Source organism: Salvelinus namaycush, unplaced genomic scaffold (assembly GCF_016432855.1).
Source record: "Salvelinus namaycush isolate Seneca unplaced genomic scaffold, SaNama_1.0 Scaffold795, whole genome shotgun sequence".
NCBI lineage: Eukaryota > Metazoa > Chordata > Actinopteri > Salmoniformes > Salmonidae > Salvelinus > Salvelinus namaycush.
Genome location: NW_024061525.1, coordinates 80,711 through 107,804, shown reverse-complemented (window position 1 = coordinate 107,804; position 27,094 = coordinate 80,711). Strand labels below are relative to the sequence as shown.

General features: G+C 40.5%; 1 protein-coding gene across 1 annotated transcript; it reads right to left on the bottom strand.

Moving 5' to 3' along the window:
* Positions 1 to 10,181: 10,181 nt before the first annotated feature.
* On the bottom strand, positions 10,182 to 13,796 carry LOC120042871 (metalloproteinase inhibitor 2-like). Its single transcript, XM_038987655.1, has 5 exons — positions 13,553 to 13,796; positions 12,291 to 12,361; positions 11,307 to 11,400; positions 10,618 to 10,742; positions 10,182 to 10,469 (listed from the first exon to the last, which is right to left on the bottom strand). Exons 1-5 carry the CDS (start codon positions 13,680 to 13,682, stop codon positions 10,296 to 10,298), a joined length of 594 nt encoding a protein of 197 aa, XP_038843583.1. The 5' UTR covers positions 13,683 to 13,796; the 3' UTR covers positions 10,182 to 10,295.
* Positions 13,797 to 27,094: the final 13,298 nt, after the last annotated feature.

Genomic DNA, 27,094 nt, shown 5'->3' with positions numbered 1-27,094 from the left:
GGGCGTACTGCCAATTGGTCTGAGGAGGAGGTCCCAGTCAACTTCACGAACCAAGGTAGAGTGAGAGGAGATGCTGTGTACAATTCAAGGCTATCTCTGCAGACAATAAAATAACCACTTATGTGGTTACGATTGTAATATTTTAAGGTAATCATTCAATTATGGCTTAAACTATCAAATGAGGTTCTATCAAAATACTTCTATTAAAGTAAGCTAAATCAACACATAAAACCAGATTGTTTATCCTTTCAAACCCTTCATTCTAGTAAGTCAATCAGTTACACACATTCTCCCTTACACAATTTAATTTATGGAAATACTATCATCATAATAAAGCTCAAATCTACAGGCAAGGTTATACTTCTATCAACAGGAGTGAATCTATTAAACAACACACACACATACACAAGGGATCCGTAGACTCAGAGGTAAATGCATCTGTCAATGTTTAATCATTGTTTCCATAGCTCTTACCACAATCAGGTTGCATTGACATGTGTTCTGTATTAGCTGTCCCTGGGACATCAAATAGTCAAAAAATAAAACCTGTTGTTTAACAAATCCACTGGGGCCTTCAAAAAGTTGGTGCTGACTTATCATCTTAATATTTGGTACTTAAACATTTACTTGGATCTACTTCAATTTGGATCTACTTCAACTTGGATCTACTTCAATTTGGATCTACTTCAGTTATTCAAACTATCGAAATGAGTAAAAATAATTGGAAAGGGTCAAAAACATATCTTATTAAATGATTCATACCTCTGCCCCAAATGCTTCCACTGTGTCCCTTACACCCTGAGTTCCGTGAGTACCACTCACTTTCATTGGAGGCTTATCTACTGGTCCACAGGAGGCTTATCTTTAACCCAAAACACCAGATGGCAGCCTTTCATTTAATATCAGTCCCAAGGCTCAATCCCTCTGTTCATCATGTGGCCTTGTATTGAAACCTTAGACCCTTCAAATTACTAAGATATTGCAATATTAGAGTGCTACCTGAAAGCCACTAATAACACACACGGTCAACACTCATGAAATTGGACATCAACTGATAGACCACTGATAGACCCCCCCCCCCCCCCCCCCCCCCCAAAAAAAGATATATACATTCGGGATGTCTCTCGGGCTTCCGTCGTGGCCGCGAACCCCGGTGTTGTCGTTGTTGTTCCCTCGCTGCCTCCGCCTGCTTCCATGGAAGGCTTCTGTCTCCTGCCATAATCTCGTCTCACGTCCAGGATGTCCTCCACTCCTGGCTTTCCTCCTGGGCACGCTGCTTGGTCCGTTGTTGTTGGGATCTTCTGTAGCGATCGTTATAAGGAGAGGACCAAGATGCAGCGTGGTATGTTTCCATCCTTTTTATTTGGAAGAGAAACTCAAAGGAAAAAACTATAAAGCGAAAAAAACTAAATGTGAAGCTCAAAGTAGTGCTCTCAGTCAACTATACCTAGACAAGATCCCACAAAGCACAATGAGGAAATGGCTGCCTAAATATGATCCACAATCAGAGACAACGATAAACAGCTACCTCTGATTGGGAACCATACCAGGCCAACATAGATCATTAATCACGGAGATAACCCACCCTAGTCACTTTCACGCCCCAACCAACATAGAGAATAAACAGCTCTCTATGGTCAGGGCGTGACAATTTACTTACTGAAATTCAGTAGACGTGTCCCTCAGAGGTTTGCCGGATCAGGTATCTTCCCCTGGGCACCTCACAGTAAAAGTCTGGTCTGGGCGGGTCCAGGTCGTCTTTGGTCAGACAGGAATTTCCCTCACACTTTCACACAGAATGCGCCACCAGTGTTCCCTCACAGACCTTCACTGACGCCAAGATTGTGGAGGAAATTGAAGGGACACCTGAAGTCAATTTTAAATGAATCACTCTTTATTATCACAGCCGGAGAGGTTCACAAACTCAATCCAAGCTTGATGAAAACTAAGGCATTCCCTTTCAGTCCTTATATAATGCTACACAAACATGTCATATAAGCATGATTGACATTATTCATTATCTCTTATTAACATTGGTTCCTGCATGTGACTGACTGATACCTCACGATGATTCTTCTCTCAAAGCTCGGACCTTGAAACCAAGATGCTCCTTTTAGTTCCCGCATGCTTATAGGGAAGGGCACTCGACATGTACGGCACTGAAACAAATTAATGATGATTGGCTGAAATAAATGGATAATAAGAAGATTGTGGGAGCTGTTTTGGTTGACCAGTGCAGCTTATTACATTATCAATCAGTCTGGTGTTATAAAAAACATATGTGTTATGTCTTTGCATTATCTGCCATTTCGTGGATTGAGAGTTACCTATCTAATAGAACACAGGCTGTTCTTTAATGGATGCCTCTCTAACATAAACCAGGTAGAACTAAACCTCATCTAAAACCCTCAACCTCATCTAAAACCCTAAACCTCATCTAAAACCCTCAACCTCATCTAAAACCCTAAACCTCATCTAAAACCCTGAACCTCATCTAAAACCCTAAACCTCATCTAAAACCCTGAACCTGATCTAAAACCATAAACCTTATCTAAAACACTAAACCTCATCTAAAACCCTGAACCTCATCTAAAATCCTAAACCTCATCTAAAACCCTGAACCTCATCTAAAACCCTAAACCTCATCTAAAACCCTGAACCTCATCTAAAACCCTAAACCTCATCTAAAACCCTGAACCTCATCTAAAACCCTGAACCTCATCTAAAACCCTGAACCTCATCTAAAACCCTGAACCTCATCTAAATCTTGTCATGAATAATGTGACAATTGAGCAAGTTGAGGAGTCTAAACTGCTTGGTGTAACCATAGATTGAAATCTGAAATGGTCAAAACATATTGATGCAACAGTAGCTAGATGGGGAGAGGTCTGACCTTGATAAAGGGGTGCTCTGCTTTCTTGATATCACATCAACAAAACAAGTCCTACAGGCCCTAGTTTTATCACACCTGGACTACTGCCCAGTGATATGCTCAAGTTTACAAAGAAGGACATAGGCAAATTACAGTTGGCCCAGAACAGAGCAGTGTGGCTGGCCCTTAAATGTACACAGAGGGCTAATATCAATAACGTGCATGTCAATCTCTCCTGGCTCAAAGTAGAGGAGAGATTGACTGCATCACAACTTGTGTTTGTGAGAGGTATTGCCGTGCTGTGAGGACACACATGCACACACACACACTCTCTCTCTCACACACACGCACACACACACACTAAGATTGTAGTAATGTACATTTTATATTGTAAATGTGTAATATTAGAGTAATAACGTAGTCATTTATTGTATGATGTATTGGTTTATTTATGATGTAGGGTGTTGTTTTGTTGTGATGTAATTGTTTTGTTCCTGTTTGGACCCCAGGAAGAGGAGCTGCTAAATACTCTAAATACTAAATACTTTTGCCGAGCGTGAGACACTCCTATTCATTTCAAGTCAAATCAAATGTTATTCGTCACATGAGCTGAATACAACGGGGATCAATTTTACCGTGAAATGCTTGCTTACGAGCCCTTCCCAACAAAACAGAGTAAAACTATTTTAATGAAAATAGTAACACAAAAGGAATAAAATACACAAGAATGGAGCTATATACAGGGGTACTAGTACCAGATCAATGTGCAGAGGTACGAGGTATTTATGTACATACATGAAGACAGGGTAATGTGACTAGGCATCAGGATAGATAATAATAATAATAGTCAAATAAAGAGCAGAGTAGCAGCAGCATATGATGAGTGTAAAAGTGTGTGTATTTACTGTAGAGTCGTGTGGGTGTGCATATAGTAATTGTAAGATAGGGTCAATGCATGTAGTCCGAGTCACCAATTAATTTACTATTTAGTAGTCTTATGCCTATGAAGCAGTTTTATGACTTGGGGGTAGAAGCTGTCTCAGAGCCTGTTGGTCCAAGAGCTGATGCAGGGACTTTAAGGCTTACAGGGTTAGAGTTGACCCAAGTGTTTTTTTCTACAGAAAACCACACAATTGTAAGGAATTCCAGTAGGCATAGCCTAAAACTGATCTTTCTGGTTTATACCCATTTTTAAAGTGAAAGATGGACAATTTATGGCATTTATGGAAGCTAGGCAAGTTTAGCCTGCTCTGTTGTTGTCCCATTAGGCAGGGAATTTTTAACAGAAAACAACCAAACTGCAAAGAATTCCAGTAGGGGCGTCACAAAATACGTTTTATTTTAAAGCCTGCTACACTGGAAGTGTAACTTTTAGTCAGGGCAAGCAGAGCTGAGACACATTTATCCTATTACTTCGGCCGAGATACACTATTTAGCGGTAACTAACCAGCCTAACCACACCAGCTTCGCCCTCATGTGGGTGATAACAAACTAGCAAGCATGCTAGGTAGTGCTACACATTGTGAGAAAAATAGATTTTTCAGCTTCTTTCCTGTTGTTTAATTAAGAGACCGACAGGTTCTGGCATTTCTGTGTGTAAACAACAACTTTCAGGCAAGTTACCAAAATCAACAGTTAACCAAGAAAGACTGCAGGCTTGGCCGATGGGAAAGTCCCTTTCAGACCTTATCAATCTCTGTGTAGGGTATGACAGTGATTAATCAGTTGCAAAACGGTTTTATATGGGCCATAATGAGAACAGAGTCTGTCTAATCAGGTCACCTATGAAATGTATTAAAAAAACTAGATAAGGACATTTACTGAAGTAAATGTGGTGTGCTTGTTAGTCTAGAAGTATTTATTGTGAAGTAGTAGTATTGGTAGTGATGGCAGTAGTAATGGTAGTAATATCATTTTTTTTATAGGCAACGTGTTCTTTATAGTGAGCTATTTTGGGGTGGTTCATACTTTTAAACAAGATTGCATGGGTTTTCTCTTAATGCAACTCTGTGCAGTCAACGGCAACATCTGTTTCAGCTATAATTCCAGGAGCCGCTTGTGGATTTGACAGCTCTAACACGGTTCCACCTCAGACACCGCCAAAACAACTGCTATGTGGATGTTAGCTGAAGAGGATCTGATTGAACAGAGCCCTAAGTCTCCAAGAGCTTTGCACACCTGGGTGTGCAATATTTGCCCAATATTCTTTTCAGAAATCTTCAAGCTCTGTCAAAGTGTTGGGGATCATGGCTCGATAGCAATTTTCAAGGACATTTCAGTCAAAACTAACGTGACCAGCCAGGAACTTTGTAGATTATTGTATTTCTGAAAGGTGCCTCTCCCAGTGTCTGGTGTAAGCAGACTGAAGCAGGTTTTCCTTTAGGATTTTGCCTGTGCTTAGCTCCATCCTGTATCTTTTTATCCTGAAAAACTCCCCAGTCTTTGCCAAGGTCAAGGATACACATACCATGATGCAGCCACCCCATGCTTGAAAATAAGGAGGCAGTTACTCAGTGATATGTTGTTGGATTTGTCCCAAACATAATGTATTGCATTTAAACCAAAAAGTCTATTAATTCAAGATGTTTTTTGCAGTATTACTTTAGTGCCTTGTTGCATACAAGATGCATGTTTTGGAATAATTTTATTTTCACTGTCATTTAGGTCATTATTGTAGAGTCACTACGATGTTGATCCATCCTCAGTTTTCTCCCATCACAGCCATTGAAGTCCGTAGCCATTTTAAAATCCCCAAATGGACTCGTGGTGACACCCCTGAGTAGTTTCCTTCCTGTCCTGCAGCTCAGTTCAGGCAGACGACTATCTTTTATGTCTGGGTGGTGTTATACATAATCCACAGCATAATTGTTAACTTTGTTTCCCATCTACCAATCACTGCCCTTCTTTATAAGCCTTTCAAAAAGCTCCCTGGTCTTTGAGGAACAGAGGAAGGGTAGTCACTCAAAAATCATGTAAACCACTATTTCAGTCCATTTATGTGATTTATTAAGCCAAATGCTTTTCCTTAACCTAATTTAGGCTTGCCTAAAAGGCGGTTAATATTGTACAACTATTTTTTGTTCATTTGTCTGCATTTTTTGGGGATCCCAATTTTTTTTAAATCTATTTCAATCCCGCTAACAAAATGTGAAAAAAAATCCAAGGGGTGGTGAATACCCACTGTAAACATTACACTGAACAGGTTGATGTTTGTCATGAGTCTTGTCCTGGAGGCAGACCTGGGCCATTTCCCCTGAGGCCAGCTGCACAGTCAAAATTATAACAATTCATTAAGGAAAATTTGCTTTTTTGTCTTAAGGTTAGCAGTATGGTGAAAGTGAAGTTTAAAATCTGATTTTATACCTGTGTCCATCTGCAATGTGGACTCCAGTACAAGATTGACGAGAAACACTAACCTGCACTGTGAACCAAATCAACCAGGTTTACCATCTACGTTGCAGAGAAATTGAATATTTTTGTCCGTAGTAAGATAAGCAGATAAGCCATTCAATTGAATAAAGCAGTTATAGTGAATTCAACCCAGTGAGGCACTTTTACCACTCCTGTGCTAATAAAATAATAAGCCAACTGGCTGAATATGGCAATTGTATAACAACCAATTTGCAAGACATCGTCAGTTTCCTAATTCGATTAGCACAGGAACATAGCATTGTGCATAAGAATGAACAGAATACATTTCAATGTTTGGGCTCTTGGAGGGTTGGAACCCCCCTTGCTGCCTATGCATCTCAATACTCTACACTGGGTATGGTAGTAGGTGCCAGGCGCACCGGTTTGTGTCAAGAACTGCAACACTCCTGGGTTTTTAATGCTCAACAGTTTCCCGTGTGCATCAAGAATGGTCCACCTCCCAAAAGACACCCAGTCAACTTGACACAACTGTGGGAAGCATTGGAGTCAACATGGGCCAGCATCCCTGTGGAACGCTTTTGACACCTTGGAGAGTCCAAGCCCACATGAATTGAGGCTGTTCTGAGGGGGAAAAAAGGGGGGTGCAAATCAAATTTAGGCCGTTGTTCCTAATGTTTGGTATACTCAGTATATATATATATATATGTTGTCAATTGTTGCAGTTGTGACCGTTTCGGTTTGGACAATTTTGACTTAACATATAGCTGGCTATCTTTCATTTGGACAGATGTACAGTACCAGTCAAAAGTTGACACACCTACTAATTCCAGGGTTTTTATTTTTACTATTTTCTACATTGTAGAATAATAGTGAAGACATCAAAACTATGAAATAGAACATATGGAATCATGTAGTAACCAAAAAAAGCATTAAACAAATATATTTTATATTTGAGATCCTTCAAAGTAGCCACCCTTTGCCTTGATGACAGCTTTGCACACTCTTGGCATTCTCTCAACCAGCTTCATGAGGTAGTCACCTGGAATGTATTTCAATTAACAGGTGTGCCTTAAAAGTTAATTTGTGGAATTTCTTTCCATCTTAATGTGTTTGAGCCAATCAGGTGTGTTGTGACAAGGTAGGGGTGGTATACAGAAGATATATCTATTTGGTTAAAGACCAAGGCCATATTATTGCAAGAACAGCTCAAATAAGACAAACGATAGTCCATTACTTTTAGACATGGTCAGTCAATCCAGAACAGTATTTTTATTTCACCAATATAGTCTAAACCAGTTTACTATTAAAAACTTTCCAAACCTTACATATACAAATTGAGTATTTGCATATTACCAATTGGTGCTGAAAAGGAGACGAATATGCATGTATTGGGGCAGCGGTCTGAAGGCACTGCATCTGTGCTAGAGGCATCACTATACAGACCCTGGTTCGATTCCAGGCTGATTCACAACCGGCCGTGATTGGGTGGCGCACAATTGGCCCAGCAGTCATTGTAATTAAGAATTTGTTCTTAACTTTTTATGGCTGCAGGGGCAGTATTGAGTAGCTCTGATTAAGGGTGCCCATTTCAAACGGCCTCGTACTCAATTCTTGCTCGTACAATATGCATATTATTGTTATTATTGGATAGAAAACACTCTCTAGTTTCTATAGCCGTTGGAATTTTGTCTCTGAGTGAAACACAGCTCCTTCTACAGCACTTTTCCTGACAGGGAGTCAGATTTCAGAAATCTTGGCCCCTGATCTGGGGTCGGTTTTAAGGTCCCTGTAAATGCTATGAGGATACAAACACTGCTTACGTCTTCCCCTGGATGTCAGTACGTGGTGACGCTTTGAATGGAGTCGATTGCGCAATCATGGCCTGTATAAAACAAGAAATACCGGAAGTACCGTTCTTTTCCTGCTGCGCCTGACGCACGATGTACGTTGGACCTGCTCTCTTTCCAAGCTTGGGTTTAGCCAGTAATATTTCGCCGGTCATGTTTTTACTCGTTAGAGGTGTTAAAAACATCATAAGGTAGTTAATTTAAACCGTTTTATAGCAATTTATATCCGTTTAGTGCGATTTTGAGGCAGTTCTATGTGATGCTCTTTGAAGCTTTGGGCACGTTTCGGGGTCCCGGTCGAACGTTAGTGGGCATTTCGACGGACAGAGGACATCTTTCGACCAAAAGAAGATTAGACCCAAGAAAGGATACATTGCCCAAGATTCTGATGGAAGATCACCTCACAGTAAGAAATATTTAATATGATAAATCGTTGTTCTGTCGAAAAATTTTAAACGCATATTCCGCCATTTTGTTTGGTATAGCTTCGCTTGGCGAACCCTGTATTGCACAGTAAGGATAATTTTAGAAATGTAATTCAGCGATTGCATTAAGAACTAATTTGTCTTTCGATTCCTGTCAACCCTGTATTTTTTAGTCAAGTATATGATTAGCTATTGATTAAACTAGATCACTCTGAAAGATGGCGACCGACATTTCCAGGCTTGTTTTGCTACTATTTTCATTGTATAACCACGTTTTTTTATGGCTAAATATGCACATTTTCGAACAAACTCTATATGTATGTTGTAATATGATGTTACAGGAGTGTCATCGGAAGAATTCTGAGAAGGTTAGTGAAAAAATTAATATATTTTGGCGATGATAACGATATCGCTCTCTTTGGCTTGAATTCATGCTGGGGTAACGTTTGCATATCTGGTATGCTAATATAACGATTTATTGTGTTTTCGCTGTAAAACACTTAGAACATCTGAAATGTTGTCTGAATTCACAAGATCTGTGTCTTTCCATTGCTGTGAGCTGTATATTTTTATGAAATGTTTTATGATGAGTAAATTGGTAAAACACGTTGCTCTCTGTAGTAATTCTAGTCGAGTTGTGATGGTGGGTGCAATTGTAAACTATGATTTCTACCTGAAATATGCACATTTTTCTAACAAAACCTATCCTATACAATAAATATGTTATCAGACTGTCATCTGATGAGGTTTTTTCTTGGTTAGTGGCTATCAATATCTTTATTTGGCCGAATTGGTGATAGCTAGTGGTGGAGAGAAAAAATGGTGGACAAAGAAAAATGGTGTATTTTGCTAACGTGGTTAGCTAATAGATTTACATATTGTGTCTTCCCTGTAAAACATTTTAAAAAACAGAAATGATGGGTTTATTCACAAGATCTGTATCTTTCATCTGGTGTCTTGGACTTGTGATTTAATGATATTTAGATGCTACTATTTAATTGTGACGCTATGCTAGCGATGCTAATCAGTGTGGGGGGGGTGGGGGGATGTTGTCATAGGTGTACCGATATCGGGCTTGCAGCCATAACAGGTTAACTGGCTCACCTAGTTAAATACATTACATAGCTTTCAAAAATATTCTGAACGGTTATCCATATAGTCTACCCACTCGGCCCAGATGTCAGTTCAACGTCTAGATATCAAATAAAGGATTTAGGTAAAAGATTTAACTTCATAAATCCAAAATTAATTTTACTTTAATGCAAAGTGTTAAATGAAAACATTGCCAAGTGGGTAGTGAGTCTGAGAAATTGTTCAATATTAAAGTACAAATTTAAAGTGACTACTTAAGATTAATGTTCTGAAAACTCAGACAATCTTTTGGTCAGCAAGTGTGAGTGTTCTCAGCAATTTCATTAAAATGCATTCAACGTGCAGAAGGGAACCACACCTGCATTTCTTTGTCAAGGAAGACTATGTATATAACATTCATTCTACAATATTGTGCCCAGCTGAACATGCCCCAGGCTTTAGGATGGTATTTCAGGAAAAATGTTCTAGTCAGAAACAGTGAGATCACTTTTGATTTTCAATAACACCTTTGGTTCCAGTTTAAAAACAGATAAATGGCACAAGAAATGAATACTTGGAGCGCTATATTTGAGGAGTAGTTTATTTTTATTGCACAAGAAGTGACCAGCTTTTAAATTACAGGCATATTTAGCCACTGAGCAGTGAGTGGAAGGCCTGTAGAGTTTAGGGGTCGTCAATATCCAGGAACTACTTCTTGAATGGAGCCATCCCCCTGTACCAGGCACAGGACCCATCACGCCCCTTGAGACAGGCAGAGTACTTGGCCTGGGGTCCGCTTTGGCCATCGGCCAACAACAAGTCTGTCCAAAGGCACTCATCTGGGGCGCTGACGGGACAGGGGAGGGAAGAGCAGCGGATGATCTGTAGATCAGAGCAGGGAGAGAGAAAGATCCAGATCACTGACTGATCATTATCCCAATACTCTAGCTCTTGTGTTTAGCCAATGTGACAAGGTAAACATTTAACAAAAGTGGTGTAAAGTAATTTGACTATAATTCCTGTCACACACCGTGCAATCGCAGCCGCTTTGGTAGCGTTGAGTCAAGCTCTTCTTTTGTGTGCCATTCAAGTCCTCCCAGTATTGAATAAAGTCACACATGACTAAATGCATACTGCCATCAGTACTCATCCTGCCTGGAGACAGAGAGAAGACAGTGAGTCAACAACCTGTGGGGTAGAAGTTAACCCCAGATGCTGATCTTGGATCCAATTCCTCTTTTTCCCCCACAAATGGTTAAGATTAGAAATGGGTGAGGTGGAAACAGATCCTAGATCTGTCCCTGGGGGTAACTTTACCCTGAAGCAGGAAGACATACCGATGCAGCCTGGAACACTAGAATTTATCATAATAAATAAGTGATGCATTAGTTGTAAACATTTAAATTCATAACATTAGGTATTATAAAGTGTAACTTGAAGAGCCAGGCTGTATCACATCCGGACGTGATTGGGAGTCCCATAGGGCGGCGCACAGTTGGCCCAGCGTCGTCAGGGTTTGGCCGTCATTGCAAACAAGAATTTGTTTAACTGACTTACCAAGTTAAATAAAGGTTTAAAAAAAAGTATTTATTCTAAAGCACTTGATTTCTTGTACAAGATGAAGTCAATAGTTTAGAACAGGCCATGATGCTGCAAGCACAGGTTGAGCAGTGTAACCGGCGCTAGCAATGAACTTGGGTGACGTAGTGAGAACCACACCCGTGAAGAGATACTCCTTGTTGGTTTCCAGGGTCACACCACACGAGGCTGAAGTGAAGACGGCGTGGATAACCCGGTCAGGACCTTTGAACATCTAGCCAATCACAAGGAGAGAACAAAGGATCTGTCAAACATCTACATATACAGTTTTGAACCTAACCGACTGCAGCTCTCAGGCACTGTCAGTCGTTCCTAATTCCCTCCCTATTCCCCATCCTGATGTTTGTAGATCAAAAACATTGCTTCATCTAACCTTCATTTTTTATCAGGGTGTAATTTTTTTTTTTTAGATCCCCGAATTTCAGAAACACACAAAATGTAAGCAGAACAGTCAAAATCAATTCTGAGTCGCCCTAAAGGCAAATAAACGTCACATTTAGAACATTTTGAAGATTATTCCACAAATAAAGTAAAATATTTCAGGCAGATTCATCCAACTCAGTAGCGACAAATGGAATATCCAGAGTTAAACATCCCTGATCTGAGACAGGCTGTAACTATAATGTCTAAAGGTGGGTAATAATGTTAGGTACAGTGAGAGTTTTAGTAAAAGGGATTTATAAATAAAAATCTGGCAATTTATCCACCAACGTGACAAAGAGCCAGCCAACTTCCTGGTAGAGAATACAGTGATGAGTACCAAACCCCCATCACCAGTAATAATGTGCATTATGATGAACTGCATTTAAAAGCTTTGATGAAATGGCAGTCATAGATGATGTCACCATAGTCTAGGACTGGTAGGACCGTCAACTGAATAATGTGCTTTCCAGCAAGAGGAATGAGCCATTTCTACAGAAGCTCCTTTTCATATGGTGGAAGCTCCACAACTACACCGTTTATGCCAACCCAGATCTGCAAACACTGAAGGGATGGAGCCCAGGGGAAAGGAGAGAACTGGGACCAGCTGTCAGACTGGGGTTCAGGGGGCTTCAATGTTCAGTGCAGGAAGGAACAACCACTTCATAAAAAGGCTGATCATACCTTGATCTGTTGGATGTCATACTTGATCTCGTTAGACAAAGCTTTCTTGCCAACCACCTTCACCCTGATCACTAGAAGAGGGAGAAAAGGTTTAACATTATTGAAATTATACTGTCTGTCACACTGATGGTTTAAGGGTGATATGGATCAGAGAACAGTGTAGAATGCTTTACAGACCCAAAATTGTACAGTCTTTTCAGAATGTTTGTGCATAAGTTAAGACTCAGTGTAACATTCTGGCTAGGTTTACACCAAAACAGATGACTAGTCCATTTCCCTCCTGGTCCTACATTCCTAGCGCTGGTCTTCTGCTTTTAATTTGACACACCTGGTTTAATCATGCCCTCTGTAGATGATTGGTTCAGGTAGGAAGATGCGGCAGAGTGTCTGGTACAGTAGCTGCTGCTATAAGATTATGCCATAGAACAGAACCTCAAGTCATTGGCACATGGACTCGACAAGGCGTCGAAAGTATTCCATAATTATGCCGGCCCATGTGGACTCCAATGCTTCCCACAGTTGTGTCAAGTTGGCTGGATGTCCTTTGGGTGGTGGGCCATTCTTGATACACAGGAAACTGTTGTGAAAAACCCAGCAGCGTTGCAGTTCACTTAAACCGGTGCGCCTGGCACCTACTACCATGCCCCATTTAACAGCACTTCAATCTTTGGTCTTGCCCATTCACCCTCTGAATGGCACAAGCCATGTCTCAGGGCTTAAACAGCCTTCTTTAACCTGTCTACTCCCCTTCAACTACTCTGATTGGAGTGGATTGAACAAGTGACAGCAATAAGGGATCATAGTTAACTCCTAGCCAGTCCATGTCATGGAAAGAGCAGGTGTCCTTAATGTTTTGTAAACAGACCTCAATGTGTAGGCACACTTTATGCCTAAAGCAAAGCAGGGCTCTCAACCCTGTTCCTGGAGAGCTGCCGTCCTATATGTTTCGCTCCAACCCTAATCTAGCGCACCTGATTCTAATAATTAACTGGTTGATAAACTGACTCAGGTTCGTTACAAACGGGTTTGATTTAACATTTACAGGAGCATAGCTCTCCAGGAACAGGGTTGAGAGCCCATCTTACTGTCGCCTACTTAATTCTGTAAATAAGTGTGAGAAGATGTAAACAGGCTTAATGAGCATGTCCTAATTATTTATACTACGACCACAGACAATACATAAAAATTTTCCATGCTGCGTATTGATAGCTTCAACATGTGAAGAAAAGCTGAAAAGTGAAATGTCGCCAAACTCGCCTTACCGATATCTGCATCGCAAAAAGCCTGTTGAGGATGCGGAGGGGAGCATCTGCAAGCATCTGCGATGTCTTCGACCCGCCAAAGGAACAGAACGAACAGAGTAATGAAACAACTGCTTACATACCGCGTCATTTGGAAACGAATTATGGTTACACAAATATCACAAAAGGATCCGACTAATGAAAGTGTGAGGCGTAAATTACAATAAAACGTATTTCCCTTCGAAACTGTTCCCAGAACGACGGATAACTCTTACAAATACTTTCCCCTCAACGTAGACATCCGCTATTTATTGCAGGCTGTGAGCTCCTCCCCCAGTCAGAACCCAGCCTATGGTAGGCTGAGCATTCTATTACTCCAGAACAGCAACCATTCATTAAAAAAATCCTCTAACTAATGGCTCAACCACAGGCTCAACATGCCCGGCTGCCATAAATTGGGGATGAAACTGAAATATCATTTTTTTGTTTTTGGGGGGCTCCCGAGTGGTGCAGCGATCTAAGGCAATGCATCTCAGTGCTAGTGGCGTCACTACAGACCCTGGTTTGATTCCAGGCTGTATCACAATCTGGCCGTGATTGGGAGTACCATAGGGCGGCGCACAATTGGCCCAGCGTCAAGGTTTGGAAGGGTATGCCGTCATTGTAAATAAGAATTTACCTAGTTAAATAAAGGTTCAATAAAAACATTGGCTAAGCCTACTGGAATTCCTTCAAGTTTTGTTGCTTTCAGTAAAAAAAAATTTAACACCTGGGGAAATTTCAGAGCAGGCTCAACTTGCCCAACTGCTCAGTTCACTTGCCCCTGTCATCCCATATATGAGATGAAAATGGCAGATTTTGTTGTTGATAAGCGCCTAAATTGCCTGTACAGTAACATGCCATACATGACATAAGAGCTCAGGTTCTCCACTTCACAGCACTGGTAGGGGTTTTGACTGACAGCCGTTATAAACTTGAGCACTACAAGAGACAAGAAGATTACACCTTCCCTCCCGCTAATTGGGCTACTTTTGCACATTTGTTGTTGTCTGGGTGAGAGAAATGCGTTAAATTGAGAGGAGTCGATGTGCTATAAAATATGTGATATTAAGGTTTATAATAAATACCACTTTGATGTCATACAAGCAAACCACTCACATTTCTGTATTTGAAAACTCATGTAATTTACAGTATCAATGTTTATGATCTCTTTTTTTTATCCACAGTTACAATGATGACATGCGTTATAGCCTGGGTTGTCTTGAACAGAATGAGCCTATCTGCGTCATATTGTGAAGAAAAATTGCTACGGAACATACATTTGAATGCTCCAAAGACACAATTCTATTGCACACCAAAATTATAATCTGTTTGTTTGTAGGGCCTTTTGAAAGCCTCCCAGCTAGCACATTTGGTTCCTTGGAAGTTGTGGGAATACAGGTTTTTGTTTTCCTATTTGTTCTGGGAACAAAGCCATCAGTTTCCTGACTGGTAAAACATATTGTTTTTTAAACATCCTGAGAGCTGAAATGTGAACTTCACCTGTTTCCGGGAACATTTATTTTTAGGTTGCAGGGAGGTTCTGAGAACGTTTTCCTGGGAAGTTTTATTAATGTCCTGAAAACAGAAATGATAGGTTATTTGAAGATAATTCAATAACATTCTGAGAACATGTTTCAAATAAGACTTTTAATAATACTGCTAGCTTAGTTTGGGTTGACTGTTTTCAACTCTAAGCACAGATAGGACACATGGAAATTAATTTGTTTAGGCATTCATTTTTTTGTTGTGGAATCTTCTGTTCTCTATCCATGGAATTAGTCCACTGTGCCACCAGGATGGAGCTAGCATGCTAAGTCATACAACGCTGTTAATATGAGTCTATTCAAACACACCCATTTCAAAGGAAACAAGCACTCATTAAGATCAGGTGTGGACAATTAGTGGGCGCAGCCAACAAACCTGAGTTCAGTAGTACAAATGTGCTTAACAAGTCATATAATAAGTTGCATGGACTCACTTTGTGTGCAATAATAGTGTTTAACATGATTTTTGAATGACTACCTCATCTCTGTACTCCATACATACAATTATCTGTAAGGCCCCACAGTCAAACAGTGAATTTCAAAGACAGATTCAACCACAAAGACCAGGGAGGTATTCCAATGAATCGCAAAGAAGGGCACCTATTGGTAGATGGGTGAAAAAGCAGACATTGAATCTCCCTTTTAACATGGTGAAGTTATTAAATACACTTTGGGTGGTGTATCAATACACCCAGTCACTACAAAGATACAGGCGTCTTTCCTAACTGAGAGAGGAAGAAAACCGCTCAGGGATTTCACTATTAGGCTAGTGGTGACTTTAATCACTATTAGGCCAGTGGTGACTTTTAAACAGTAACAGAGTTTAATGGCTGTGATAGGAGAAAACTGAGGATGGGTCAACAACATTGTAGTTACTCCACAATATTAACCTAATTGACAGAGTGAAAAGAAGGAAGCCTGTACAGAATCAAAATATGCCAAAACATGCATCCTGTTTTCAAAAAAGAACTAAAGTAATACTGCTAAAAATGTGGCAAAGCAATTCAGTTTTTGTTCTGAATACAAAGTGTTATGTTTGGGGCAAATCCAATACAACACATTACTGAGTACCACTCTACATATTTTCAAGCATAGTGGTGACTGCATTATGTTGTGGGTATGCTTGTAATCGTTAAGGACTGAGGATAAAAAAAAGAAACCAAATTTAGCTATGCGCAGGAAAAATCCTAGAAAAAAACCTGGTCCAGTCCGCTTTCCGCCTGACACTGGGAGATGAATTCACCTTTCAGCAGGAAAGTAGCCTAAAACACAAGGCCAAATCTACACTGGAGTTTATTACCAAGAAGTGCGTGTTCCTGATTGGCCGAGTTACAGCTATGACTTAAATCTGCTCGAAAATCTATGACAAAACTTGAAAATGGTCTAGCAATGATCAACAACAAATTTGACAGAGCTTGAAAAATGCTGAAAAGAATAATAGGTAAATGATGTACAATCCAGGTGTGGAAAGCTCTTAGAGACTTAACCAGAGATACTCACAGCTGTAATCGCTGCCAAAGTTGCTTCTACAAAGTATTGACTCAGGGGTGTGAATACTTATGTAAATGAGATATTTCTGTATTTCATTTTCAATAAATTTGCAATGATTTCTAAAAACATGTTTTCACTTTGTCATTATGGGGTACTGTGTGTAGATGGGTGAAGAAAAAACATAAATGTAATCAATTTTGAATTTAGACTGTAACATAACAAAATGTGGAAAAAGTCAAGTGGTATGAATACACAGGGGTAGAATTGAAGGATTTTGGACACAGTCCATTTCTATCCCTGGACCTTCATGATGCAACACTGCATAAAGCAAGCTTGGTCCTGTTAGTTGTATTGTCTCATCACAGTTGCCTCTGTGTCTGTGTAAGGGAAACTCCCCTGTTATTCCAGTTTTAAATTATAAATCATATGAGAAAGGTTGCTGCAGTTTGATAGGGTTTTCATCCTCCCTATAGGGCCAGGAGTTTTTCCAGGAGTTTAAACCTACGTGACCTGATTAGAAAAAGTCACCATAGCCCATATACAACCATTCTGCAACTGATTCATCACTATGTCATACCCTACACAGAGAGATTGACTTTAAGGTCTGAAAGGCACTTTCCCATCGGCCAAATCAGCAGTATTTTGTGGTTGCCGAAGACTATGGTCACTTACCCGATAGTTGTTTACATACAGAAATGCCATAACTTGTCGTCCCTTAATTAAACTACAGGGAGGAAGCAGAAAAATCTGTTTTCATGGCCTGCTACATCGGACACATAATCCAAACTTTTCAGAGCGTGATTTCAAGATTTCAACGTGCAGTTCACGTCTGACAGGGCGTATATACTAGAGACAGCATCACATGGTGAAACATTAGCTTCCCATTCATTTTCAATGAAAGTAAAGCGGTGAGAAGCACAGTGGCCAGGGACCATTGGGAGATGCAAGCATGGGAGAGGGAGCTGAACAGGGCGGGACTAAAGTTGGGCAAGGCTGATCATCAAGCAAATATTTGGTGATATTGCTTTGCGAGTAACCAATCGAACCTCACCAGATTTTCCAACCCCTACTTGACTGGTTGACAATGGCTGTTGATACCTAGCACTACTTAGCATGCTTGTTAGCACCCACACGAGGGTGAAGCTAGCATGGCTAGGTGAGTTACTGCTATATAGAGTATCTCAGCTGGAGTAACAGGATAAAGTGGCTCGCGCTCTGCTCGCCCTGACTAAAAGTTACACTTCCAGTGTAGCAGGTAAAAAATATGTATTTTGTGAATTTTACAGTTTGGTTGTATTTAGTTTAAAAAATACTCTGCCTAATGGGACAACCACAGAGCAGGTTCAACTTGCCCGGCTGCCATAAATGTCATAAACTGTCCGTCTCACTTAAATAATGGGGATGAACCAGAAATATCTGTTTTAGACTACGCCTACTGGAATTCCTTACAGTGTTGTTGCTTTCAGTAAAAATAATAACTTGGGGTAACTTTAGAGCAGGAGAAAAAAAACACTCTGGGACCAGTGGTGCCACCTCTTTGACCAATCAGATTCACGGAAATCACAGGTCATGCGGGTCGGATGTGGCACACGTGTTGTAGCAGCCTACACCTTAAAAACTTTTGAATCAATGACCACGCCCCACGGAAATCTAATTGGCATAATACAAAAATCTCAATCAAAATCTGTCTGTTCACTCCCGGGTGGCGCAGTGGTCTAGGGCACTGCATCGCAGCGCTAGCTGCGCCACCGGAGTCTCTGGGTTCGCGCCCAGGCTCTGTCGCAGCCGGCCGCGATAGTGAGGTCCGTGGGGTGACGCACAATTGGCCTAGCGTCGTCCGGGTTAGGGAGGGTTTGGCCGGTAGGGATATCCTTGTCTCATCGCGCTCCAGCGACTCCTGTGGCGGGCCGGGCGCAGTGCGCGCTAACCAAGGGGGCCAGGTGCACGGTGTTTCCTCCGACACATTGGTGCGGCTGGCTTCCTGGTTGGAGGCACGCTGTGTTAAGAAGCAGTGCGGCTTGGTTGGGATGTGCTTCGGAGGACGCATGGCTTTCGACCTTCGTCTCTCCCGAGCCCGTACGGGAGTTGTAGCGATGAGACAAGATAGTAATTACTAGCGATTGGATACCACGAAAATTGGGGAGAAAAGGCGGTAAAATTAAAATAAATAAAAATAAAAAATCTGTCTGTTCAAGCTAGTGATATCAGTTTTTTTGCATGGTGTGGTGGAAATTCAACATCAGGGACACCTGATGTCAATATTAAATGAATCACTCTTTATTATGATGTCTGGAGAGGTTCACAAACTCAGTCCAAGCTTGATGAAAACACTGCCATGGGTGTTCCCTTTCAGTCCTTGTATACTGCTACACAAACAAGTCATACAAGCATCATTTACATTATTCATTATTAACATTGGTTCCTGCATGTGACTGAGTGATACCTCAAAAGGCTTCTTCTCTCAAAGCTGAGACCTGGAAACTGAGATACTCCTTTGGTTCCCAGAGCAATGTTCTGGGCGTACTGCCAATTGGTCTGAGGAGGAGGTCCCAGTCAACTTCACGAACCAAGGTAGAGTGAGAGGAGATGCTGTGTACAATTCAAGGCTATCTCTGCAGACAATAAAATAACCACTTATGTGGTTACGATTGTAATATTTTAAGGTAATCATTCAATTATGGCTTAAACTATCAAATGAGGTTCTATCAAAATACTTCTATTAAAGTAAGCTAAATCAACACATAAAACCAGATTGTTTATCCTTTCAAACCCTTCATTCTAGTAAGTCAATCAGTTACACACATTCTCCCTTACACAATTTAATTTATGGAAATACTATCATCATAATAAAGCTCAAATCTACAGGCAAGGTTATACTTCTATCAACAGGAGTGAATCTATTAAACAACACACACACATACACAAGGGATCCGTAGACTCAGAGGTAAATGCATCTGTCAATGTTTAATCATTGTTTCCATAGCTCTTACCACAATCAGGTTGCATTGACATGTGTTCTGTATTAGCTGTCCCTGGGACATCAAATAGTCAAAAAATAAAACCTGTTGTTTAACAAATCCACTGGGGCCTTCAAAAAGTTGGTGCTGACTTATCATCTTAATATTTGGTACTTAAACATTTACTTGGATCTACTTCAATTTGGATCTACTTCAACTTGGATCTACTTCAATTTGGATCTACTTCAGTTATTCAAACTATCGAAATGAGTAAAAATAATTGGAAAGGGTCAAAAACATATCTTATTAAATGATTCATACCTCTGCCCCAAATGCTTCCACTGTGTCCCTTACACCCTGAGTTCCGTGAGTACCACTCACTTTCATTGGAGGCTTATCTACTGGTCCACAGGAGGCTTATCTTTAACCCAAAACACCAGATGGCAGCCTTTCATTTAATATCAGTCCCAAGGCTCAATCCCTCTGTTCATCATGTGGCCTTGTATTGAAACCTTAGACCCTTCAAATTACTAAGATATTGCAATATTAGAGTGCTACCTGAAAGCCACTAATAACACACACGGTCAACACTCATGAAATTGGACATCAACTGATAGACCACTGATAGACCCCCCCCCCCCCCCCCCCCCCCCCCCCCCAAAAAAAGATATATACATTCGGGATGTCTCTCGGGCTTCCGTCGTGGCCGCGAACCCCGGTGTTGTCGTTGTTGTTCCCTCGCTGCCTCCGCCTGCTTCCATGGAAGGCTTCTGTCTCCTGCCATAATCTCGTCTCACGTCCAGGATGTCCTCCACTCCTGGCTTTCCTCCTGGGCACGCTGCTTGGTCCGTTGTTGTTGGGATCTTCTGTAGCGATCGTTATAAGGAGAGGACCAAGATGCAGCGTGGTATGTTTCCATCCTTTTTATTTGGAAGAGAAACTCAAAGGAAAAAACTATAAAGCGAAAAAAACTAAATGTGAAGCTCAAAGTAGTGCTCTCAGTCAACTATACCTAGACAAGATCCCACAAAGCACAATGAGGAAATGGCTGCCTAAATATGATCCACAATCAGAGACAACGATAAACAGCTACCTCTGATTGGGAACCATACCAGGCCAACATAGATCATTAATCACTGAGATAACCCACCCTAGTCACTTTCACGCCCCAACCAACATAGAGAATAAACAGCTCTCTATGGTCAGGGCGTGACAATTTACTTACTGAAATTCAGTAGACGTGTCCCTCAGAGGTTTGCCGGATCAGGTATCTTCCCCTGGGCACCTCACAGTAAAAGTCTGGTCTGGGCGGGTCCAGGTCGTCTTTGGTCAGACAGGAATTTCCCTCACACTTTCACACAGAATGCGCCACCAGTGTTCCCTCACAGACCTTCACTGACGCCAAGATTGTGGAGGAAATTGAAGGGACACCTGAAGTCAATTTTAAATGAATCACTCTTTATTATCACAGCCGGAGAGGTTCACAAACTCAATCCAAGCTTGATGAAAACTAAGGCATTCCCTTTCAGTCCTTATATAATGCTACACAAACATGTCATATAAGCATGATTGACATTATTCATTATCTCTTATTAACATTGGTTCCTGCATGTGACTGACTGATACCTCACGATGATTCTTCTCTCAAAGCTCGGACCTTGAAACCAAGATGCTCCTTTTAGTTCCCGCATGCTTATAGGGAAGGGCACTCGACATGTACGGCACTGAAACAAATTAATGATGATTGGCTGAAATAAATGGATAATAAGAAGATTGTGGGAGCTGTTTTGGTTGACCAGTGCAGCTTATTACATTATCAATCAGTCTGGTGTTATAAAAAACATATGTGTTATGTCTTTGCATTATCTGCCATTTCGTGGATTGAGAGTTACCTATCTAATAGAACACAGGCTGTTCTTTAATGGATGCCTCTCTAACATAAACCAGGTAGAACTAAACCTCATCTAAAACCCTCAACCTCATCTAAAACCCTAAACCTCATCTAAAACCCTCAACCTCATCTAAAACCCTAAACCTCATCTAAAACCCTGAACCTCATCTAAAACCCTAAACCTCATCTAAAACCCTGAACCTGATCTAAAACCATAAACCTTATCTAAAACACTAAACCTCATCTAAAACCCTGAACCTCATCTAAAATCCTAAACCTCATCTAAAACCCTAAACCTCATCTAAAACCTGAACCTGAACCTGATCTAAAACCCTGAACCTCATCTAAAACCCTAAACCTCATCTAAAACCCTAAACCTCATCTAAAACCCTGAACCTCATCTAAAACCCTAAACCTCATCTAAAACCCTAAACCTCATCTAAATCTTGTCATGAATATTGTGGCAATTGAGCAAGTTGAGGAGTCTAAACTGCTTGGTGTAACCATAGATTGGAATCTGAAATGGTCAAAACATATTGATGCAACAGTAGCTATATGGGGAGAGGTCTGACCTTGATAAAGGGGTGCTCTGCTTTCTTGATATCACATCAACAAAACAAGTCCTACAGGCCCTAGTTTTATCACACCTGGACTACTGCCCAGTGATATGCTCAAGTTTACAAAGAAGGACATAGGCAAATTACAGTTGGCCCAGAACAGAGCAGTGTGGCTGGCCCTTAAATGTACACAGAGGGCTAATATCAATAACGTGCTTGTCAATCTCTCCTGGCTCAAAGTAGAGGAGAGATTGACTGCATCACAACTTGTGTTTGTGAGAGGTATTGACGTGCTGTGAGGACACACATGCACACACACACACTCTCTCTCTCTCACACACACACACACTAAGATTGTAGTAATGTACATTTTATATTGTAAATGTGTAATATTAGAGTAATAACGTAGTCATTTATTGTATGATGTATTGGTTTATTTATGATGTAGGGTGTTGTTTTGTTGTGATGTAATTGTTTTGTTCCTGTTTGGACCCCAGGAAGAGGAGCTGCTAAATACTCTAAATACTTTTGCCGAGCGTGAGACACTCCTATTCATTTCAAGTCAAATCAAATGTTATTCGTCACATGAGCTGAATACAACGGGGATCAATTTTACCGTGAAATGCTTGCTTACGAGCCCTTCCCAACAAAACAGAGTAAAACTATTTTAATGAAAATAGTAACACAAAAGGAATAAAATACACAAGAATGGAGCTATATACAGGGGTACTAGTACCAGATCAATGTGCAGAGGTACGAGGTATTTATGTACATACATGAAGACAGGGTAATGTGACTAGGCATCAGGATAGATAATAATAATAGTCAAATAAAGAGCAGAGTAGCAGCAGCATATGATGAGTGTAAAAGTGTGTGTATTTACTGTAGAGTCGTGTGGGTGTGCATATAGTAATTGTAAGATAGGGTCAATGCATGTAGTCCGAGTCACCAATTAATTTACTATTTAGTAGTCTTATGCCTATGAAGCAGTTTTATGACTTGGGGGTAGAAGCTGTCTCAGAGCCTGTTGGTCCAAGAGCTGATGCAGGGACTTTAAGGCTTACAGGGTTAGAGTTGACCCAAGTGTTTTTTTCTACAGAAAACCACACAATTGTAAGGAATTCCAGTAGGCATAGCCTAAAACTGATCTTTCTGGTTTATACTCTTTTTTAAAGTGAAAGATGGACAATTTATGGCATTTATGGCAGCTAGGCAAGTTTAGTCTGCTCTGTTGTTGTCCCATTAGGCAGGGAATTTTTAACAGAAAACAACCAAACTGCAAAGAATTCCAGTAGGGGCGTCACAAAATACGTTTTATTTTAAAGCCTGCTACACTGGAAGTGTAACTTTTAGTCAGGGCAAGCAGAGCTGAGACACATTTATCCTATTACTTCGGCCGAGATACACTATTTAGCGGTAACTAACCAGCCTAACCACACCAGCTTCGCCCTCATGTGGGTGATAACAAACTAGCAAGCATGCTAGGTAGTGCTACACATTGTGAGAAAAATATATTTTTCATCTTCTTTCCTGTTGTTTAATTAAGAGACCGACAGGTTCTGGCATTTCTGTGTGTAAACAACAACTTTCAGGCAAGTTACCAAAATCAACAGTTAACCAAGAAAGACTGCAGGCTTGGCCGATGGGAAAGTCCCTTTCAGACCTTATCAATCTCTGTGTAGGGTATGACAGTGATTAATCAGTTGCAAAACGGTTTTATATGGGCCATAATGAGAACAGAGTCTGTCTAATCAGGTCACCTATGAAATGTATTAAAAAAACTAGATAAGGACATTTACTGAAGTAAATGTGGTGTGCTTGTTAGTCTAGAAGTATTTATTGTGAAGTAGTAGTATTGGTAGTGATGGCAGTAGTAATGGTAGTAATATCATTTTTTTTATAGGCAACGTGTTCTTTATAGTGAGCTATTTTGGGGTGCTTCAAACTTAAACAAGGTTGCATGGGTTTTCTCTTAAAACCTTTTGTCAATAGGGGGTGCTATTTGCACTTTGTAAAAAATTCGTTCCCAAATTAAACTGCCTCGTACTCAATTCTTGCTCGTACAATATGCATATTATTATTACTATTGGATAGAAAACACTCTCTAGTTTCTAAAACCGTTTGAATTTTTTCTCTGAGTGAAACAGAACTCATTCTGCAGCACACTTCCTGTCAAGAAGTGAGATTTCTGAAATCGAGGTCTCTGTTCCAGGGTCGGTTTATAAATTCCCTTGTAAGCTATGGGGCTACATGCACTGCATACGCCTTCCCCTAGATGTCAGTAAGCGGTGAGACTTTGAATGGAGTGGATAGCACCATCTGGGGGAGTATAAAGCCTCTTGGAACGGAAGGACCAACCTTTTCGACGCGGGGCCTGACGCAGGAGGGACACCAGCATGGCGTCCTGAAAAGCTTTCGGTTTAGCAGTTCTATATCTCCGGCTCTGATTTAATTTGTTTTTTGTCTTAAAAACTTCATAAGGTAGTTAATTTAAACCGAATAATAGCAGTTTATATCAGTTTATTGCGATTTTCTGGAGTTTCTTTGTCAGGCGTTATCGCGAGTTGGGCACCTCTCCGGTACATCGCTGGCGTTAGCAGCTAATTCTACAGGAGTAGAGGACATCTTTCAACCAAAAGACGATTGTTCTGGACAAAGGACCACTTGCCCAAGATTCTGATGGAAGCTCATCAAAAAGTAAGAGATATTTATGATGTTAATTCGTATTTCTGTGGAAAAATGTTAAATTATTAGTCCGCCATTAATTTCGGCATGGTCTCGCTGTAACGCACGCTGTATGTCGAGTAACGTTAATTTTAAAAATCTAACACAGCGGTTGCATTAAGAACTAATGTATCTTTCATTTGCTGTCCAACCTGTATTTTTTAGTCAAGTTTACGATTAGTTATCGATTAGATTAGGTGCCTCTCCAAGATGGCGCCGGACAGATTGCTTCAAGTTTGGCTACAATTCACATTGTATAACCACGATTTGTGCCGTTAAATATGCACATTTTCGAACAAATCCTATATGCATTGTGTAATATGATGTTACAGGACTGTCATCTGATGAAGTATATGAAGGTTAGGCAAAAATTATATATCTTTTGCTGGTTTGTTAGGATCGCTAACCTTTGCTGCTGGTAAACGGCTTGTGTTTCTGGCTATTGTGGTAAGCTAATATAATGCTATATTGTGTTTTCGCTGTAAAACACTTTAAAAATCTGAAATATTGGCTGGATTCACAAGATGTTGGTCTTTCATTTGCTGTATGCTGTGTATTTTTCAGAAATGTTTTATGATGAGTATTTAGGTATTTGACGTTGGTCTCTGTAATTATTCTGGCTGCTTCGGCACTATTTCAGATTGCAGCTGCAATGTAGAACTGTGATTTATACCTGAAATATGCACATTTTTCGAACAAAACATATGCTATACAATAAATATGTTATCAGACTGTCATCTGATGAAGTTGTTTCTTGGTTAGTGGCTATTTATATCTTTATTTTGTCGAAATTGTGATAGCTACCTATGCAGGAAAAAAATGGTGGGAAAAAAAAGTTGTGTCTTTTGCTATCGTGGTTAGCTAATAGATTTACATATTGTGTCTTCCCTGTAAAACATTTAAAAAATCAGAAATGATGGCTGGATTCACAAGATGTGTATCTTTCATCTGGTGTCTTGGACTTGTGATTTAATGATATTTAGATGCTAGTATTTACTTGTGACGCTATGCTAGGCTATGCTAGTCAGCTTTTTTACTGATGGGGGTGCTCCCGGATCCGGGATTGTGTGCAACTAGAAGTTAATGCAACTCTGTGCAGTCAACGGCAATATCTGTTTCAGCTATAATTCCAGGAGCCGCTTGTGGATTTGACAGCTCTAACACAGTTCCACCTCAGACACCGCCAAAACAACTGCTATGTGGATGTTGGCTGAAGAGGATCTGATTGAACAGAGCCCTAAGTCTCTAAGAGCTTTGCACACCTGGTTTGGGCAATATTTGCCCAATATTCTTTTCAGAAATCTTCAAGCTCTGTCAAAGTGTTGGGGATCATGGCTCAATAGCAATTTTCAAGGACATTTCAGTCAAAACTAACGTGACCAGCCAGGAACTTTGTAGATTATTGTATTTCTGAAAGGTGCATTCCTCTCCCAGTGTCTGGTGTAAGCAGACTGAAGCAGGTTTTCCTTTAGGATTTTGCCTGTGCTTAGCTCCATCCTGTATCTTTTTATCCTGAAAAACTCCCCAGTCTTTGCCAAGGTCAAGGATACACATACCATGATGCAGCCACCCCATGCTTGAAAATAAGGAGGCAGTTACTCAGTGATATGTTGTTGGATTTGTCCCAAACATAATGTATTGCATTTAAACCAAAAAGTCTATTAATTCAAGATGTTTTTTGCAGTATTACTTTAGTGCCTTGTTGCATACAAGATGCATGTTTTGGAATAATTTTATTTTCACTGTCATTTAGGTCATTATTGTAGAGTCACTACGATGTTGATCCATCCTCAGTTTTCTCCCATCACAGCCATTGAAGTCCGTAGCCATTTTAAAATCCCCAAATGGACTCGTGGTGACACCCCTGAGTAGTTTCCTTCCTGTCCTGCAGCTCAGTTCAGGCAGACGACTATCTTTTATGTCTGGGTAGTGTTATACATAATCCACAGCATAATTGTTAACTTTGTTTCCCATCTACCAATCACTGACCTTTATAAGCCTTTCAAAAAGCTCCCTGGTCTTTGAGGAACAGAGGAAGGGTAGTCACTCAAAAGTCATGTAAACTACTATTTCAGTCCATGTCATTTATGTGATTTATGAAGCCAAATGCTTTTCCTTAACCTAATTTAGGCTTGCCTAAAAGGCGGTTAATATTGTACAACTATTTTTTGTTCATTTGTCTGCATTTTTTGGGGATCCCAATTTTTAAAAAATCTATTTCAATCCCGCTAACAAAATGTGAAAAAAAATCCAAGGGGTGGTGAATACCCACTGTAAACATTACACTGAACAGGTTGATGTTTGTCATGAGTCTTGTCCTGGAGGCAGACCTGGGCCATTTCCCCTGAGGCCAGCTG

What these genes read in the sequence shown, in the direction of transcription:
- LOC120042871 (XM_038987655.1), bottom strand. Translation starts at nt 13,682, where the DNA reads ATGACGCGGTATGTAAGCAGTTGTTTCATTACTCTGTTCGTTCTGTTC. An exon ending in ATGACATCCAACAGATCAAG is followed by an intron (nt 11,401 to 12,290) that starts GTATGATCAGCC and finishes GTGATTGGCTAG; the next exon opens with ATGTTCAAAGGTCCTGACCG. An exon ending in AAAGCGGCTGCGATTGCACG is followed by an intron (nt 10,470 to 10,617) that starts GTGTGTGACAGG and finishes TCTGATCTACAG; the next exon opens with ATCATCCGCTGCTCTTCCCT.